The sequence below is a fragment of the Notamacropus eugenii genome (assembly GCF_028372415.1).
Source record: "Notamacropus eugenii isolate mMacEug1 chromosome Y unlocalized genomic scaffold, mMacEug1.pri_v2 SUPER_Y_unloc_1, whole genome shotgun sequence".
NCBI classification, from domain to species: domain Eukaryota; kingdom Metazoa; phylum Chordata; class Mammalia; order Diprotodontia; family Macropodidae; genus Notamacropus; species Notamacropus eugenii.
The window spans coordinates 919,548-937,116 of NW_027325109.1; the positions used below are offsets into that span (position 1 = coordinate 919,548).

Consider the following 17,569-nt stretch of genomic DNA (forward strand, 5'->3'; position numbering starts at 1 on the left):
GAATTAAGGGACGTATTACTCTTGCTTCTCCCCAGAATTCATCATCCACAAAACATAATATTGATTCTGTCGGTTATTTAGATATAAATACACTTTATAAAGCATCACATAAGTGATGGAGAAAAAAGCTAGAGGTCCATTTGCATTTGAAGGAAATGTTTCAGGAGCAGGAGTAGGTGTGTGGGCCTACTTGAGATGAAAAGAGATACCATTCCCAGTTATTCAGTAGTTGGGGGGGTTCTGCTCTTAACCTTCAGTGGGCAGAAGCGGAGAGGATGAGTCACAGGAAGATGTGTTGATGGATGAAGCTCCCTCCAACCTCAGCCAGGGTTCTACCTTACAGTCCAACCAAGAAGGTGAGAGTGCAAAGGCAAAATGACCCTCCTTCTTTGCCCTCTGAGCCTGGCACTCCATTCTACCAGTTTGTCTCCCAGCTCCTTATCTATCTAGATGGACAAACTAGTAGTAGGGTCTTTTTTAATCTTCACATATCTCACAAATCCTATGCATATGGCCCAGTCGTCTTTTCTGGGATGAAGTATTCAAGTTGGCAGTTTTACATTGACTTAAATTTTGTCTTTTCTGAATTTTTGTTTTGTTTCATTTCTCCTGATGATATAGATCCTTTCACCAGAAGATTGTACCAGATAGGGGATAGACACATTACCAGGAAAAAGGGTGGGATGCCAGGATGACCAGTAGTCCTAGATCTAGCATCCCGCTTTACACAGTACTAAAGTGTTGTACTTTACTAGTGGGATTACTGCAACTGACTTTTCTCCTGGTTTCTTCCTTACTGAGATTTAGTTTCCCTTTTCACTCCATCTGTGATCCTTTGTTTTAGATTCAATGAATACCTTAGATCCTGAAGATGAAGGGGAGCACACCCAGGAAGAGGACAGCGATGATGATGGTAGTCAAGATGAAGAGGAGGAAGAAGATGATGATCAGGTTATGAACTAGGAGTGTTGGGATAAGCAGAATAGGTTGTATAATTTTTGGTTGTGTAGTTCAAACTGATGTCCCTCCTGTTTTATCTTCTACCATGAGATACCCTTACAGGCTGCAGTTCCACTTTTTCCTGTTTCCTGATTTAGGATGAGGGAGATGATGATGATGATGATGATGATGATGATGATGATGATGATGACGATGATGACGATGACGATGACGATGACGACGACGACGATGACGACGACGACGACGACGACGACGATGATGATGATGATGATGATGGATCTGAGATGGAATTGGATGAAGATTATCCTGATTTGAATGCTTCTCCTTTGCTCCAGTTTGAGCGCTTTGACCGAGAAGACGACTTTATAATTGAATTTGACAACATGTTCTCCAGTACTAGTAAGATAACCACAATAAGAGTCTCTTGACTTTGCCCCATGGAAGATATTTCTCCCAAAAGTTTCAAAAGCCAGAAACCTAACCCTGAATAAAGTGTTTCAGTATAGCTAAGTTGCCATTTCAAATCATCTTAAGGAAATTGAAGTTTCCTCTGCCTAGGAGAGAGGTGACTGCCTCTGAAAGAGGTACTTTTTTTAAGTGACACAGCAAGGATTTGATCTCCCTAATGAGAATCAGAATGTGTAATTGTGATGAAGGATAAGGAATTTGGTTCTTAACTTTACAGTTTTCACAGTGCTGATTCATACTTTATAATACCAGCAGTATGTGTTGGAGATTTTTTGCTTAAGTCCAAATGTGGTTATCCCAAGCACAGTACAGCGTATTAGAAGACTGGGTTCTGCCTCATATATGTTATAAAATTTCTTTAAGCCTAAAATTTTCTTCCATTAACTTCTAGTATTTTAAGAAAGCTTTCCCATGTGTATCTTCATACAGCAGACATCCCCCCATCCGCAAGAAACATCCCTGCAGTACATCCACTAATGGTACGGCATGGAGACTATAACGCTCTTACCTTTGGTAGTGGTTTTTCTACTGCCCGCCTTGCACAAGGCTTTGGTCGAAGCCAGAGGACATTGAGACAATTGACCACCAACACAGGACACACAATCCATGTCCACTACCCTGGAAATCGACAACCCAATCCTCCTTTCAGTCTGCAGAGGTGAGTTGGCACTGTGACCATCTTTGCTTCTGGTAATTTATATTTATTTATTTCTCCCAACCAATACTGTTCTGGCCTATCAAGCTTTCATTTCTTCTGTCATCGTATACAAATAAGATAATTTTGTTTCTCCATATTAGGATTAGCCTCTGTTATAGTAAGTCTCTCCTAATGTAAAATATAAGAGACTTGTGCTGAGTTTATAAAACTCCAAGAATTTATTGTATAGATTAAGAAGAGATGGAATTGGAATAATATAAATTTACTTATTTATTGTTCTCTATTTGAGATGCTATATTCATTCATAAGTATAAGTAAAAGAAATATCTCGATGTTAACAAGGCAGTTATTTTTAGACTGAGGAATGAGACACAAACCTGTCTGTAATAGGGATATTAGCATCAAAAATGTAGTAAAATTCAACTGTCAATAAGGAGTTTGCAAAATTAGAAAAGAATTTGCCTGAACAAATTTTATTTACAAAGTTATTTGATTGACACTCTTATAAAAGTAAGAACTATAGGACAAATAAGGTGATAATGATTGGGAAATAGATAAAGGAAGTGTAGTACGTAAAATGAAATAAAATGTTATTATAATTAAAGAAATTAGTGACATAAAAATTTTTTAAGTATTTTGCAAGACTTAGGTGACCTGATAAAATCAAAAGAAAGAAAACCAAAAATAAACATGCACATTAACAACAACTGCAAACCTTTGTTCTATACAAAGCAAACATTAAAAAAGGAATGTGAAAAGTAGAATTATTTGATATTTTGAGCTGTTTAGTGTAGTTTTTACATAGAATTTGACAATTGAAAATTAAATAAGTTTATGATTAGCAGTGGGGGATGGAATATATCTGAAATTATACTAGTTTACATATTTGCATTTTTCACTGGAAAATAAAGCAAAATTTTTGATTAACTTATATACACAGAGCATCATTTATTCTTCCCTCCTTATAAGAAATACACATAGTATAAAATGGGGTTATACTGTTTATGTTAAAAAAAAGTCTTGAAAATATAGAAAAAGAATTTGTTGGATGACAAACTGAATTCGAATTACAGTGTGATCTAGTCTGCCAAAAAGCTCATGTAGTTTTTAGATTTATTAATAGAATCATAGCTTGCGGAATCAGAAAAGAAAAACCCATTTTCTACTCAAATTAGACTTTATAACAATAATGCTAAAATTAAGGTGAAAATAAAATGTGACTTTTGAGAGAGGTAATGACAAGCCAAAGAGTAACCAAGATGAGCTGTTTTGCCTGGGAAATAAATTTCCAGGAGATATAATTGTCAAATTGATATTTTAGGTTGCTGGGTCCCTCTGCTACTGCAGATATTCTTCAGATGAGTGGCAGTCTTCCCCTGCAAAGCCGGGGACGAGCACGTCTCCTAATGGGTAATGATGATGTACATGTCATTGCCCGTTCAGATGATGAATTGCTTGATGACTTCTTCCATGATCAGACCACAGCTACAAGCCAGGCAGGCAAGTTTATGTGGGGGATGTGGGAATAGGATCTATTCTGTCACCTATTATCAACTTAAAACAGAACAACAAGAATATTCTTTACTCATATTGAATTTGGGGAGCAAGAATTTACTCACTATATAAATAGAATCAGAAATATTTGTCTTCTTAGAACGTATAGAATTGTGTGACCCTTATCGTGCAATTTTTGAACCTTGGTTAAAATTAGGGACACTTTTTGACCCCATGGTTCTCACATAGTTCCAACTTTTGTTCTGTGAACAGTAAGGGATAAAAAGTGTTTGGTTTATTCTGGAAACATAAGGAAAATCAGAGAATATCAATAGGTGATTCTCGATCTTTCTCATCTTGTAACAGGAACTCTTTCTAGCATTCCCACCGCCCTAACCCGCTGGAGAGAAGAATGCAAAGTTCTTGATGCTGAAAGTATGCATGACTGTGTTTCTGGTGAGTTTAAAGTCAATGCTCTAGGAAGTGGGTGGTCCCTGGAACTTTTGGAGCCAAAGGAGATACTGATCAAGGAAGAGCTTCATCTCTAGCTCCCTTTCTCTCATTTTACTCCTCTGCTTCACTAAAAAATGGTATCTGATTACATCCCTGCCTTCTCATATTTAGTGGTAAAAGTGCCCATCGTCAATCACCTAGAGTCCCTGAGGGATGAGGAACTGGAGGAGAGGCGAGAGAAACGCAGGAAACAACTGGCTGAGGAAGAGGCTAAGATAGCTGGCATGCCTAAAGAAGAAAAAGAGAATAAGGATCAGAATACACAGGTTACTTAAAGAAATTTAGAATGCACTAGTATTTGATGTGAACTACACATTAGTTCCTATGGACATACAGCAAAGATAAAACTAGCTCATAACCCTATACTATATAGTTAGAACACAGTTTCTGCCCATGGAAAAACCGAATCAATAAGAAAAGATTAAGAAAACCTTGGATTTAGCAACTAGACTTTTGTTTCTCTATAAATAGTTTAACTCAATCCCATTTTTGTTGTGTCATGAAAAAGTTACTCTCAGAAGTCAGAGCTAGAACTGGCTGCTATATTATTATGCCCGAATTAATGAGAAACTACAGAGAGAAGAAATGAGTACAGAGAAATATGTAGGGAGGGGGGCAAAAAGTGTAAACCTACATGCATACATCAATAGCTATTCCTCTGCCCCAGTTGCAGGTTCCCATTTTTCCCCTAACACCCATCCCCCACGTCTTCTGACCCATTGGTCAAAATGTGTTAGTTTGTCTTGTTAGACCAGAAAACTTAGACATTAGGTAAGAATCAGTAAGCATTAAATATGTCCTATATATGAAATACTGTGTAAGATTTCTAAAATACTGAATTGTAGAAGTACAAAAGTAAATCCTACTTTTGCACTGACATTCTACTCTGTTGTAGTGACAGAATATCTATAGGTTATTAAAGCATTTCAAGTCTAAAGAAGTGAGGCCTCTTGTTAATCAAAATTCAATATTTTCCTTCCACAGGGAACCACACCCAAAACAAATGATACTACTGAACACAATCTATCAGGTAATTATTTCTTCTCTAGTAGAAGCTTAGTAAATATTTTTTTCCCTTTAGCCTTCATTCTGATGTCCATGTTACTTCATTCTCTTAGTATTTCTTTTGTCTCCATATAACATTAGCCTTCTGTCCTTTTCTGTGATTGTTCACCATTTCAAATTATTAGTCATTCCCTAATACCTCCTGGTTCTCTTTACTGATTTTTGCCACTTGAGACCTGGAAGTGGTTGCTATTTCCTTATGCTGAGTATTTGGGAAAGTTCTTCAGGATCTTGAGAAAGATTTTATTAGTATGAAAGTCATTTCAGGTTTACTGCCCTGATATTTTTTAAATAGTAAATGAGGCTGTTTATAATTAATAGAACACATAATGTTTATGCATAACTGTTTAATAAGTAATACCCCCCTTCTTATCTGTATAGGTTCTTTTTTTGACCTGTGCTGTAGGGCAGAGGTGAACAACATATACTTCTCTTAGATATATCCAGGCCCTTTTTAAAGTGAATGCATTTGTTTGTGAGAAGGTCCCCAGCCAAGTGTCTATTTTACATGTTGCTCATTTTTTCTATCTATCTCCAGCAGAAGACACTTCAGTTAGACCCAAACAGACTACTGTTCCTCTGGAAACTTATCAGCAACCACTTCTGCAACCCCCACCAGCTATTGGAGAGTTTCCCCAGCATCCAAGTACACCAGAGTCCTCTTCACATTTTCTGATGCCTTTGGAAGTCTTAAATTCCAGAAGACCAACTGGTGAAACAGAGGCAATAGAAATGGAGCTATCTCCATTTCCCACCATAAGTAAGTTTGGATATTTTTTGCATTTTAAAAATTCAGTGCAACTTCATGCACAACTTTTTCCATAAATTTATTGGATCAAAGAATGTTAGAACTAGAAGGTACCTTAGAGACTAAGTGTTTTGATTTTGCGTTTGGTAAAGCTGAAGGGCATAAAGTAAGTAAGTCAGGCACTGGTTCTCCTGATCCAAGCCAGTGTTGTTTACATTGTACCATTCTGCTTTTAGTTACTGTCTCATCTGTAAGAGTGTATTCAGAGAAAATATTGCTATTAATTGTGACCTGTTTGTTTCCTTGATTTCTGAATCTATATTTTCTGACTTTTTGTGGTTTCTTCACAGTCTCATCTCCGGAAAGGGCTGAGGATTCAGATATCCTTACTGCTGTAAGTAGTCAGCTGGCAGGCTCCCCTATGGATACTAGCAGCCTGGCATCCTGTAACCTGGAGGAGGAAGTTGGGGACACTGAAGTATCCAACAGCATAGAACATATTCCTCAGCCTGATACAGAAACACAGGGCAGTGGAGATGGACCAAGTGAGGTCCAGCAACACACTGAAGACAGGTAAAATACAAGTAATATGATATTTTTCTGTGCTTTCTTTATTATGAGGAGGGATTGAATTTCAAAAGTGAAAGAAGTATTGGGAAGCAGATGAGTAAATAAAACTTTTAACGCCCACAGGAACAAGGAGATTGGGTTAAGGGAGTGAGAAAATGCAAGAAGTTTGCTTAAACAGGAATATATTTGTTCCTGGGGATTCTTCTCATCGGAATCACTTGCCCTTCATGTCTTTTCTTAGCCCTCCTCCAGCTTCAACCTCTGAAAGTTCTTCCACCCAAGATTCTGCTACAGCCATTTCTGGTACAGACTCCAGAAAGAATCTGGAAGAGCCACTGCCTTCAACAAGGAGTGAAGAAGATCCTCTTGCAGGTGAGACCTCAGTAATGGCATATCTTCTCAGATGATGCTATGAAATGTCCATAGTTGGCAGCGAACACGACGAATATTGGAAACTTTTATGTTAATTCATGCCAGATAAAAATAGAATAAAAATAATATTTGGGTAATCAGGCTTGGTAGTCCTATCTTACTGATGCCCTGTGTAGAATAGATAATTATTACAAGGTGTAATAGAAATAATCACTACCTTATATATGTTTCATGTCTGTGTTCTTTGCAGAATAGTCATTTGTTCAGTGTTCATTATTAGTGATATTGAAAGTCTGATTAGTGAATTAAAACATAAAAATGGTATAATTCACTTGTGTGGGTTCTTGAGTCTAGAAACATAAAGCCCGACCCCATATCTTTAACCTATTATTCATGTCATTTCAGACATATCATTTAGTCCTTTTTGTATTTTCTGACCTACAAAATAGGCATAATAAACTTACTACCCTAGAGTCATGCTGAAGAAAGCATTTTGTAAATCAGTAAACAACTTACTATAAGAAAACATTCATAATTAATTGCCAGAGCAAGGAATAAGTAAGTACCATTGATGTCCAGTGACAGGAAAGGAGGTCATTGTGCATGAGTTCAGACTCAGTAGATAAGCTCTTGCTCATCTATGGGTTAAACTAAATTTTTAAGATGCCTTCCAAGTTGGACATTCTGGGGGTAGCTTCACTGCCAAGATGAATGTTTTGAGGATCACATGCTTTACTCCAAATTTGATTACCATGTTTCATCTGTCTTCTTCACCATTTTTAATTCCATTGTCCCTTTGGTGAATTCTTCTCTGAATTCTCCATTAGAAAAAAGGCCCATCTTTTCTCTGATATATTAAGAATAGACTCAGTGTTAGAGGGGATGTGGAATAGTTCAGAAACTAATGTTCCATTGATGAAGTTGGAAACTTATCCAGCCATTCTTTTGAGCAATTTGGAACTATACCCAAAAGTTATTTCATGTGGTTTTAGATTTACATACTATTTGAACCAACAATACAACTTCAACGATTGTGTCCCACAAAGATAAGACAAAAGGGCTAAGGTGTGAGAATTAGTACAAAACTGTTTATAGAAGCTTCTTTTGTGATGAAAAGAACTGAAAATTGGAGGAATGCGCGAATGGCTGAATAAGTTCTAATATATGATTGTGATGGAATACTATTATGCTATAAGCAGATTGCTCTCAGAAAAGCAAGGGACTTGTATGTACTGATGCAGAGTAAATAGAACCAGGAAAAACATTGTGTAAACAGTAACAGTAATATTGTATGCTAATCAACTATGAATGACTTAAGGTTAACATTCAAGATCAAAGACAACTGTAGAGGACATATTGATGGAAAATGCTATCAGTACCAAGAAAAAGAATTGAAGGAATCTGATTGCAGATTGAAGCATACTTTTTTTTAAAACTTTCTGGATTTTTCTTAGTTTCTGTTGTCTGTGTTTTTTCTTTTCTAATATGACAATATTTTACATAACTTCACATATATAATCTATATCAATTTGTTTGCTTTCCAAGGGATGGGGAAGAGAGGAAGGGAAAAAAATGTTTAAAAAAGAATGTTTAAAAATTTTTTTACATGTAATTGGGAGGGGAGTAAAAGAGGGATAAAAAAAAGAAGTTATGTGTTTATAAATAATAAAATGATAGTAAAGGGTCCAGGTCACATTCACACTTTCCACTGCCCCTTTTTTCACCTTGCCCTTCTCACCTGTCTTTTTTTATGTAGTGTTCTGTGTTAGAATGTAAACTTCTTGAGGGCAGACATAAATTTATGCATGTTTATTCCCAGCACTTGGTACAATACTTCATACAACATAAGCATTTGAAAGATAGTGAAGATTATGGTAGACCAGAATAAAAAAGAGATGTGGAGTGGTTTGAGCAACCTCCAGAAGGTTCACTACAGCAATCTTAGGTATCTTCTTTTAGGTATCAATCTTCCTGAAGGTGTAGATCCTTCCTTTCTGGCTGCTCTGCCAGATGACATCCGACGGGAAGTCTTACAAAATCAACTGGGCATCCGACCCCCTGCAAGGGACACTCCAGCAACCACCAATCCAATTCTTCCTGTGGTTGGAAACCCTAATGTGACCGAAGTAAGCCCTGAATTCCTGGCTGCATTGCCTCCAGCAATTCAAGAAGAGGTACATTTGAGTGTTGGAGTTTTGTGGGTTCCTGAATGACTTACCTTACAGGTTTTCATTGTAATTAATCCAGAGAGCTCTGAATTCCAACTTATACTAAAGCTATTTGCTTCAGACATCTACAATTTAATTTCATCAGCCATAAATTAAGAGAATCAGACAAAAATAACGTCTTGGGATTGTTCTAAATCCCCTTCTCTTAGAGCTATTCAACCAAGACACTTCATTGTACTTAAATAGTAGCACCATACATCATTCCTGTGAATTGCTTTATGTTAACCTAAGGATGATATTTTCCTGCTTACCTAAATAGAGTAAGTCCCCTTACCTCTGAGTCTATTTTACTCTTAATGTAAAGTGGAGAATGGTGGATGGACAGGTCATTTTTTTTTTTCATTCCTTTTAGGTTTTTGACTCACTTCAATACTGTATTAATTTTCTCAGGTGTTAGCTCAGCAGAGGGTTGAGCAGCAGCGGAGAGAACTGGCACAACATACTAGTTCAGACAGCTCAATGGACCCAGTGACATTCATCCAGACATTGCCATCAGACCTACGACGCAGTGTTTTAGAAGACATGGAAGACAGTGTACTAGCTGTTATGCCACCAGACATTGCTGCAGAAGCCCAAGCCTTACGGCGGGAACAGGAAGCCCGGCAGAGACAGCTTATGCATGAAAGGTTATTTGGACACAGTAGCACTTCAGCGCTCTCTGCCATCCTTCGGAGTCCAGGTAAAAGCTATGGGAATTTTTTGTGTTTCAGTATCCTTTCCCTTGATTTCTTGTGGTCGCAATTGAAGCCTAACTTACTTGCTCTTTTTCTTTTTGGCAGCTTTCACAAATCGTCTGAGTAGTAATCGAGAAGTCCAGTACACACGAGTTGCTGTCCAAAGGGGAGGAACCAGTAGCTACAGCAGGTAGTGATCTCTGTTGGGGCCCATTTTCTGAATTAGACCATTTAGGAGGCTCTATAGAAGGAGAATGGTTGCTGTGTGAATAGAGACAAGTGATCATATGATAAATGTTGTTGAGATAGAAGTAGCAAGATTTAATACTTGGAGTAAATTGTGAGAAGTCAGAGATGACTCACAGTGACTCGAGGAAAATGATCCCATAAGCAAAAATTAGTTCAAAACAGTAGGTTTTCAAGGAGTGGGAGGTAATAGGGATCCTATTTGAGACTTCTCAAGTTTGAAAAGCCTGAAGGACTAGAATTTAGGAGACCAACTATAACATAAAGAAGACAATTTAAATTCATTCTTACTAATAAGATTACGAAGTTAGATTCTCAGTTCCTGCTTATCAGAAGAGTAATGAAGCAATAGACAAAAACCTAGAAAGTACAAGAAGGAGAGAGTGGTCATTTTGTTACATGCTATGAAAAGGTTTAAAAAAAGAATTTTGAAAAAGCTATCAAAACTTTGAAATTAAATGATTATTGGCAAGTAGAATATTTTCAATTGAATGAGGTAAAAAAAAGTAGAAATGAATGAGAGAAATGAAGGCAATGAATGTAGATTCCTTTTTCTAGGTGTTTACCTGTAAAAGAACAAAAAGCTATAGGATAAATAAATAAAATTAAAAAAGCAAGTTGGATAGTCTAATAAATGTTTTCTCAGGATTGGGAAAGTTTGGTGTATTTGTTGGCAAAAGAATTGTGAGGAAGGCAGGTTGCTATAGGAGACAGGGGAGGATAAGGTCATATACTTCTCACCTGTTGGAGAAAATGTTAGGGTTAGTTGCATACCAAATTACACAATATAGACAGAAAATAGCTTGAAGTTATTGCGTAGTCATGTCCAACTCTTTGTGCCTCCATTTGTGGTTTTCTTGCCAAAGATCCTGAAGTAATTTACAGTTTCCTTTTCCAGCTCATTTTACAGAAGGGGAATCTAAGGTGACCAGATTTAAGTGACTTGCTCAGGGTCACTGAGCTAGTATGTATCTGAGAGCACATTTGAACTCAGGACTTCCCGACCCCAGGCCTAGTCCTGCACCTTGAAGAGGATATTCCAGATAGAGATCTAGACAATCTGAACAAAATGATAGGTAGTTGCCACTGAAAAATGACTTCTGTTAACTAGTTAGAACTAACTTCCTAAAAAAGAAAGGACTTTATAGTTGGCACATGTCCTAAAATATATATTTAAAGCTTCTACTATATATTTATTACAATTATATATACATTCAGGGTAACATTTCTACAGAGGAAACCTCATCCTAAATCTTGGGTTATGTGTTCATCCTATAACATAGATGTAACCTATGTATCCTGTACATGCACAAACATGCCAAGGAACAGAAGTTTAGGTTTAGATGATTTGGGTTTAAATCTACAGTAGAAGGCATCAGTTGGGCTAGATAACTCTTGATACATTTTCCAGTACCAAAATTTTTCCAAGTTTTTTCTAGAAGTTTCTGTTTATACTCATCATTGACCTGGAAGGGTAAAGAGACAGCCAGAGTTTATGTAGGTCCATCTTTTTTACTGTCTTTGTGTGTGTGTGTGTGTGTGTGTGTGTGTGTGTGTGTGTGTGTGTGTGTGTGTGACATGTTGGAAGGATGTTTGAATCCTTCATTTTACAGAACTAAGAACTGGCTTGATGTCACAGTGGATAGGGAGTAGCCTTTTTATATCACAATCAAGACAGTAGGATAAAGAAAAATACCTCTTCCTATAGCATTGATGTTTAAAATTACTTTCTAATACCTATTTACTTGATGATTTTGCTGAGTATCTAAGGGGTTTTATATTAGAATCTCTGTCATTCTTAGTCAGGATTGTGAAGTTCTACATAGATTTTCTTTGGGGAAATTAAGTTCTTAATTTTTCCTACCTTTTAGCTAAGCTAATGGAGTAGATTTAGAAGACCTTTTCAGGAAACAAAGGAAATGGTAAAAGAACAAGAATTTTCTATTTCTTTTTATACTATTCTGCAGACCTTCAGGCAGTAACATGGAAAGCCTTCTCCGCCTCCGTGGCCGTCTTCTTCTGGACCATGAAGCTTTGTCTTGCCTTCTTGTCCTTCTTTTTGTTGATGAACCCAAGCTAAATACCAGTCGTCTGCACAGGGTTCTACGTAACCTATGCTACCATGCACAAACACGCCATTGGGTCATTAGAAGCCTGCTTTCCATTCTGCAGCGTAGTAGTGAGAGTGAGTTATGCATAGAAATCCCAAAGTCATTTCCTGCTGAGGACAAGGGACAGAAGTCTTCAAAAGATGACAGTTTTGATAACTCAGGCAGTTTTGACAACCGTTCCTTGGACCTGTTGCATAAGATGGAATCTAAGAGTTCCAGTCAGCTTTCTTGGCTCTCTGTGTCTGTGGATGCAGCTTTGGGCTGCCGAACTAATATATTCCAGATCCAAAGATCAGGAGGTCGAAAACACGTGGAGAAACATGTTGGTTGTGGTTCTGCTGTCCACATCCATCCCCAGGCTGCACCACTGGTCTGCAGACATGTTCTAGACACGCTTATTCAATTAGCCAAGGTGAGTATCCTCTAGTTTAAGTTTCAGCAAACCAGTCATAATGTCAGAATTAAATAATAGATAATTTAGATAATAGATAAATAGATATTTAGATAAATAGATAATTTTAGATAATTTAGATAATGTTAAGCCCAATCCCTTCATTTTGCAAAGGAATAATCTGATAGATTAAAGGAACTTAACTCAAAGCCAGTCAGTTAGCGAAAGTGAAAACTTGAGTTTAATGAGTATTTTTCATTACACTACCTGTCTGTAGGTTACAATTATATATACATTCAGGGTAACATTTCTACAGAGGAAACCTCATCCTAAATCTTTCAATCTGTGCCTATACCTCTTCCCTGCCACCACTACCCCTTTTTCATAATCAGGAAGCATTGTTTTCTAGGTCCAGGCAAGCTGTTCTAGCTCTGTGTTTCAGGTTCACTGCATAAACTTCTTGACTTAGACTGTCCCTGTTTCTCTTGCAGGTATTTCCCAACCATTTCACACAACAGTGGACCAAAGATACAAACTATGAGAGTGATCGAGAGAGGAGCAACAAACAGGCCAGCAGCCCTTGCCCTGGGGAGTCCACTGGTAGTAGCATCTCCACTGACTTCTGGGACTTGTTGGTAAAACTTGACAATGTGAATGTCAGCCGTAAAGGCAAAAATTCCATCAGGTCTATTCCTGTGCCTACTGGTGGTGAGGGGGAGACATTTCCGTACAGTCTTGAGGCTTCACCATTGGGGCAGCTCATGAACATGTTGTCTCACCCAGTCATCCGACGGAGCTCCCTCTTGACTGAGAAGCTTCTCAGACTCCTATCTCTCATCTCCATTGCTCTCCCAGAAGTACTGATTAACTGTGGCACCAGTAATTCTGCTGCTTCCACTGCCGCCACCACCACAGTTGCCAGTGCTCCTGTCTCACCTATTCTTGCCCTAGAAGTAACTGGGACTGCTGAGTTGACAACCTCTACTCCTTCAAGTAAGTTGAAGATTGAAGACTAGCTTTTTCATTATATCTGGAAACTGCTGGACTTCAGGTGTTGGGGAAGGTTTTCCAAGATAAAACTTTGTTCAGTTGAAAGAGTTAAGTGAATCATCATAAACAAGCAGCTCTCACATTATATGCTAGTTGTGAAAGCTCTGTATGAAGTTAGGTTCTGTTCATTTAGTTTCTGTGGACCCAACACTGATCTATTCAAGACAGGAAGTAGGGGAAATATGGCTTATCCACCTGTGACCCTACTGTTTCATTTGGGGCACAAGACTGAGTGAAACATGCAACCCAATGGAAAAATCATTTGGCATTTCTGGAAAAGCTTCAATATAGGGAAGTGACATCTTATAGATTTAATCTTCTAAAAGTCAAAGGCTTTCCTAGTTAGAAGGGACCTTATGAGCATCTAGTACTTATATTGCATATTATACATCCAAAAGACCTTAAGCCAAAAATGTTTCACCTAAATAATCAGCCACTGCAAGTTCGGTGTACAGTGGAAAAATCTTAAGTTTGCAAGTCAAGTCCTTCAGTATGATCCCTCTTGTTTTTGTTTTCTTACAGTTTCTAGCATCAAATCCCCAGCAGAATCTGATGAATGGGGAATTGGTGGCAGTGCTGACAAGACAATGGTACCAGGCTTAACAGAAAACCAGCTCCAACTCTCTGTGGAGGTAGGTCTTCAATTATTTTGAGTGGAAGATCAGTCCTGTCAGGAATCCTTTTTTACTTTCAGCTACCTAAATCCCATTAACATATTCCTCCCTTTTTCTGTTAGGTATTGACATCACATTCCTGTTCAGAGGAGGGTCTAGAAGATGCAGCCAGTGTCTTACTACAGCTTTCCAGGGGAGATCCCTTAACCCGAGACACTGTAGTCAAATTGCTTTTGAATGGTGCCAGACACCTGGGTCACACTCTTTGCTTGCAAATTGGTAAGGATTATTTAACTTGTAAGTAGTTAACTCCTCCTTTTCTTTCTCTTTTGGACACTCCAATAATCTCAAGACTTTTCACATACAAATGGGACAGAAAGACTGCACAATTGAAGTTTAGTCTCTTCCATAATGTAATTACTGCAACATAGAAAATCTTAGAAGACCAGCACTTGGGAGCCTGGATGTTTTTGGTATCACGTTATCTTCCACAGATGATGGCTAAACAGACACATCCACCATTTTCTGAACTTTATAAAAGTTTTTCAGCAGAACATGTTTTTTTCCTCCTGTGATCAGTCTTATTTCCTTATCTCTGGATAAAATTCTTGAGTAATTCCTAGTTCCTGTGTTCACTTAGGGACCCTTCTGGCTGAACTTCGAGAATACAATTTGGAACAGTTACGTCGAACCCATTGTGAGACTATTTCTCCCGACAGTCTTCCTGAAGAACAGCCACAGACCACTAAGCTGAAAGGAAAGATGCAGAGCAGGTGAATAACATCCAGAGAAGAGAATTGGTTAATATCTTTAGTGACAGAATGGATAGAAAATTCTGACTTTGGTACTCAAAGTTGAAAGCCATTTTATTGTCTTCATTTCTGTATATATACTATCATGCTTAAACTTTTTCTGACAATCTCATACACATCCTTAGAAAGCTATCAAAAGTTATCCAAAGGAACTAGTTTACAAGGGTCTTTCTCCTCACTGCCTAGGTTTGATTCTGCTGAGAATGTGGTGATAGTGGCCTCTCAGAAACGCCTTTTCAGTGGCCGGGAACTACAGCTACCTTCTATGTGCATGCTGACATGTAAGACATCCACCCAGAAGTTTTTCCTGCGGGTATTGCAAGTCATCATTCAGCTTCGGGATGATGCTCGAAGGGCTAACAAGAAAGCCAAGCAAATAAGCAGGCTAGGTATGAGGGATATTAGTCTAGTTTCCTGGAATTACTTATAACAGAGCTAACCTTCCATAAAGCGACTACTATCCCATTTCCCTTATCTGTATTTCCACAAATTTTCTCCCTCCTTCCCAGGTTCTTCCAGCCTGGGTTCAGCTGGCAGCATCCAGGCAGCTGTTCAGCAGCTGGAGGCTGAGGCCATTATACAAATGGTACGTGAGGGTCAAAGGACAAGGAGACAGCAGCCAGCAGCAACGGTTAGCCTGCACATTTTCATTTGTTCTCTGCTTGTATCTATGTCTCTTTGTAATTAAACCTTCTGGTTCTTCAGTTATACTCAGTTTTTGCTCACTCCCTTCCATCCATCCTCATACCCACTGATGGTGGCGTCCTCCAGGCCCAGCTACTACCTTTACTTCAGGGAGGCACACTGCCAGAAGAGCATATTACGATAACCTTGAAAAAGGGGAGTTTTTAAGGGAGATTACATTGGAAATTGGCTAGCCCTAAATCAGTCATGATAATGTTTCATGAGTTTTTCCTCCCATGAAAATTTACCCTAATAAAAGTCATAGGAGTAAAATTCTTTGAAAATGGAGCTTGTTTTTTTCCTAGCAGAAAGCATAATTTGGAAATCCCAGTTCTTCCATGATGAAAGCCCTCAATGTGATCTTAAGAGAGTGGAAATAGTCTTTGACCCCCAAAAAAATGATTTAGTTGATGTTTCAGTTTCAGTCTCCATATCATTTCTTTCTCCTGTCTCTACCTCCTAAACCTAAATGAACCTGCAAAAAAAATGACTATTCTGGAGATTGTGTAATTAGAACCATATGTTCTTTAAAATCATATTCTCACATCTAAACCTTTTTATTAACTTCCCTAATTTAACCCTCCTTTAAGTTATTAATTTCTCTATCTTCTTTGCTCTTTTTGTTTTTTGATAGTATGTATGTCACGGTGTAAATAGATAATTTGTCTAGCACTTCACTAGAAAATAGTTACAAATATCTATTCTGGTTCTAGCATGTGCTATTGTTCTTTTCCCCTAAAACTGATCAACGTTTATAATAAGAGAATAGAAAGGAGACTGTTTGGTTCCAAACTTAAAAGAAGGCTGACGGAGAGTAGCCATTTGACAGCCATTAGTGTTCTGCCAATTACTGAAATGGTCTGGGAGAAGGCAAAACATCACTCTTTCATCAGACTATCTGTGGGAAGGTCTGCCTACTTGTGGAAGTGAAGATGATGAATTCCTGTTACTATTTCCGTTTCATGCAGTCAGAGGTTTCTGCCCAGAGAGATGAGTCTCCCATGGATGTGGACCAGCCGTCCCCTATCACTCAGGATTTGCAACCTATTGGTCAGTATAATAATAGTAGAATTAATATCTTTGAATGTTATCATCCCCTTTGTTACTATGAGACTTATTATTGCAGAGGAGAATACTCTATAACCACTTCAGACTCAGTCTTGTTCTTTATTTCTCTCCATCCCACACCCAAGAAGCACCTCAACAAGGAGAGAAGGAAAGAGAGAAAAAGCTCCCTGAGCTTCCATTACTAAGTGAACAGTTGAGCCTGGATGAACTTTGGGACATACTCAGTGAATGTTTGAAGGAACTAGAGGAATCCCATGACCAGCATGCTGTATTAGGTTAGTAGTAGTTTTAGAATATCCTGTTTTATCTCCTCTACATCACTTGCCTAACTTATTATTTATTATTATTCTCTTGGCCTTCCCTATCCAGTGCTACAGCCTTCTGTTGAAGCTTTTTTTTTAGTACATGCCACAGAGCGAGAGAGCAAGCCACCTGTAAGAGACAGCCGAGAGAGCCAGCTTGCCCACATCAAAGACGAGCCTCCACCACTTTCTCCTGCCTCTTTGACCCCTGCTACTCCTTCCTCCCTGGACCCCTTTTTCTCCAGAGAACCTTCATCTATGCATATCTCCTCCAGTCTGCCCCCTGACACACAGAAGTTCCTTCGATTTGCTGGTGAGGAAACTCAGAGCCTGAAAGTTTATTTTATCAATTCTGACTTTAAGCTTTCTTATTTAAGTTCAAAGGTTGTGATTGCCAGTATTAGGAAGAGATTTTAATGAGTAGGACATCAAAAGTAATATAATTATAGCTCCCATAAACTGGGGAGATATAAAAACAGATCAAAGGAAAGAAACTGAAGTAGCAAAATGAATAAGATTGTGATTTTCAGAGAGTATTGTG

General features: G+C 38.2%; 1 protein-coding gene across 7 annotated transcripts in view; it reads left to right on the forward strand.

Annotated features, from left to right (window-relative positions):
* The window catches only part of LOC140516966 (E3 ubiquitin-protein ligase HUWE1-like), a 98,601-nt gene that overhangs the window by 76,085 nt on the left and 4,947 nt on the right, over window positions 1-17,569 (forward strand). For 3 of the 7 annotated variants that reach the window (XM_072627814.1, XM_072627820.1, XM_072627815.1), the window contains 24 exons: window positions 258-356; window positions 845-951; window positions 1,098-1,359; window positions 1,858-2,086; window positions 3,408-3,586; window positions 3,947-4,036; window positions 4,205-4,359; window positions 5,078-5,123; window positions 5,697-5,918; window positions 6,257-6,479; window positions 6,718-6,848; window positions 8,808-9,022; window positions 9,467-9,755; window positions 9,856-9,940; window positions 11,964-12,519; window positions 12,990-13,491; window positions 14,071-14,180; window positions 14,285-14,441; window positions 14,803-14,935; window positions 15,161-15,363; window positions 15,484-15,605; window positions 16,627-16,708; window positions 16,852-17,001; window positions 17,096-17,341. In XM_072627814.1, coding sequence (XP_072483915.1) covers window positions 258-356; window positions 845-951; window positions 1,098-1,359; window positions 1,858-2,086; window positions 3,408-3,586; window positions 3,947-4,036; window positions 4,205-4,359; window positions 5,078-5,123; window positions 5,697-5,918; window positions 6,257-6,479; window positions 6,718-6,848; window positions 8,808-9,022; window positions 9,467-9,755; window positions 9,856-9,940; window positions 11,964-12,519; window positions 12,990-13,491; window positions 14,071-14,180; window positions 14,285-14,441; window positions 14,803-14,935; window positions 15,161-15,363; window positions 15,484-15,605; window positions 16,627-16,708; window positions 16,852-17,001; window positions 17,096-17,341 — 4,593 coding nt within the window. The remainder of the gene's footprint in view (window positions 1-257; window positions 357-844; window positions 952-1,097; window positions 1,360-1,857; window positions 2,087-3,407; window positions 3,587-3,946; window positions 4,037-4,204; window positions 4,360-5,077; window positions 5,124-5,696; window positions 5,919-6,256; window positions 6,480-6,717; window positions 6,849-8,807; window positions 9,023-9,466; window positions 9,756-9,855; window positions 9,941-11,963; window positions 12,520-12,989; window positions 13,492-14,070; window positions 14,181-14,284; window positions 14,442-14,802; window positions 14,936-15,160; window positions 15,364-15,483; window positions 15,606-16,626; window positions 16,709-16,851; window positions 17,002-17,095; window positions 17,342-17,569) is intronic. The other 4 variants (XM_072627818.1, XM_072627817.1, XM_072627816.1 and 1 more) reach the window with 4 other exon arrangements.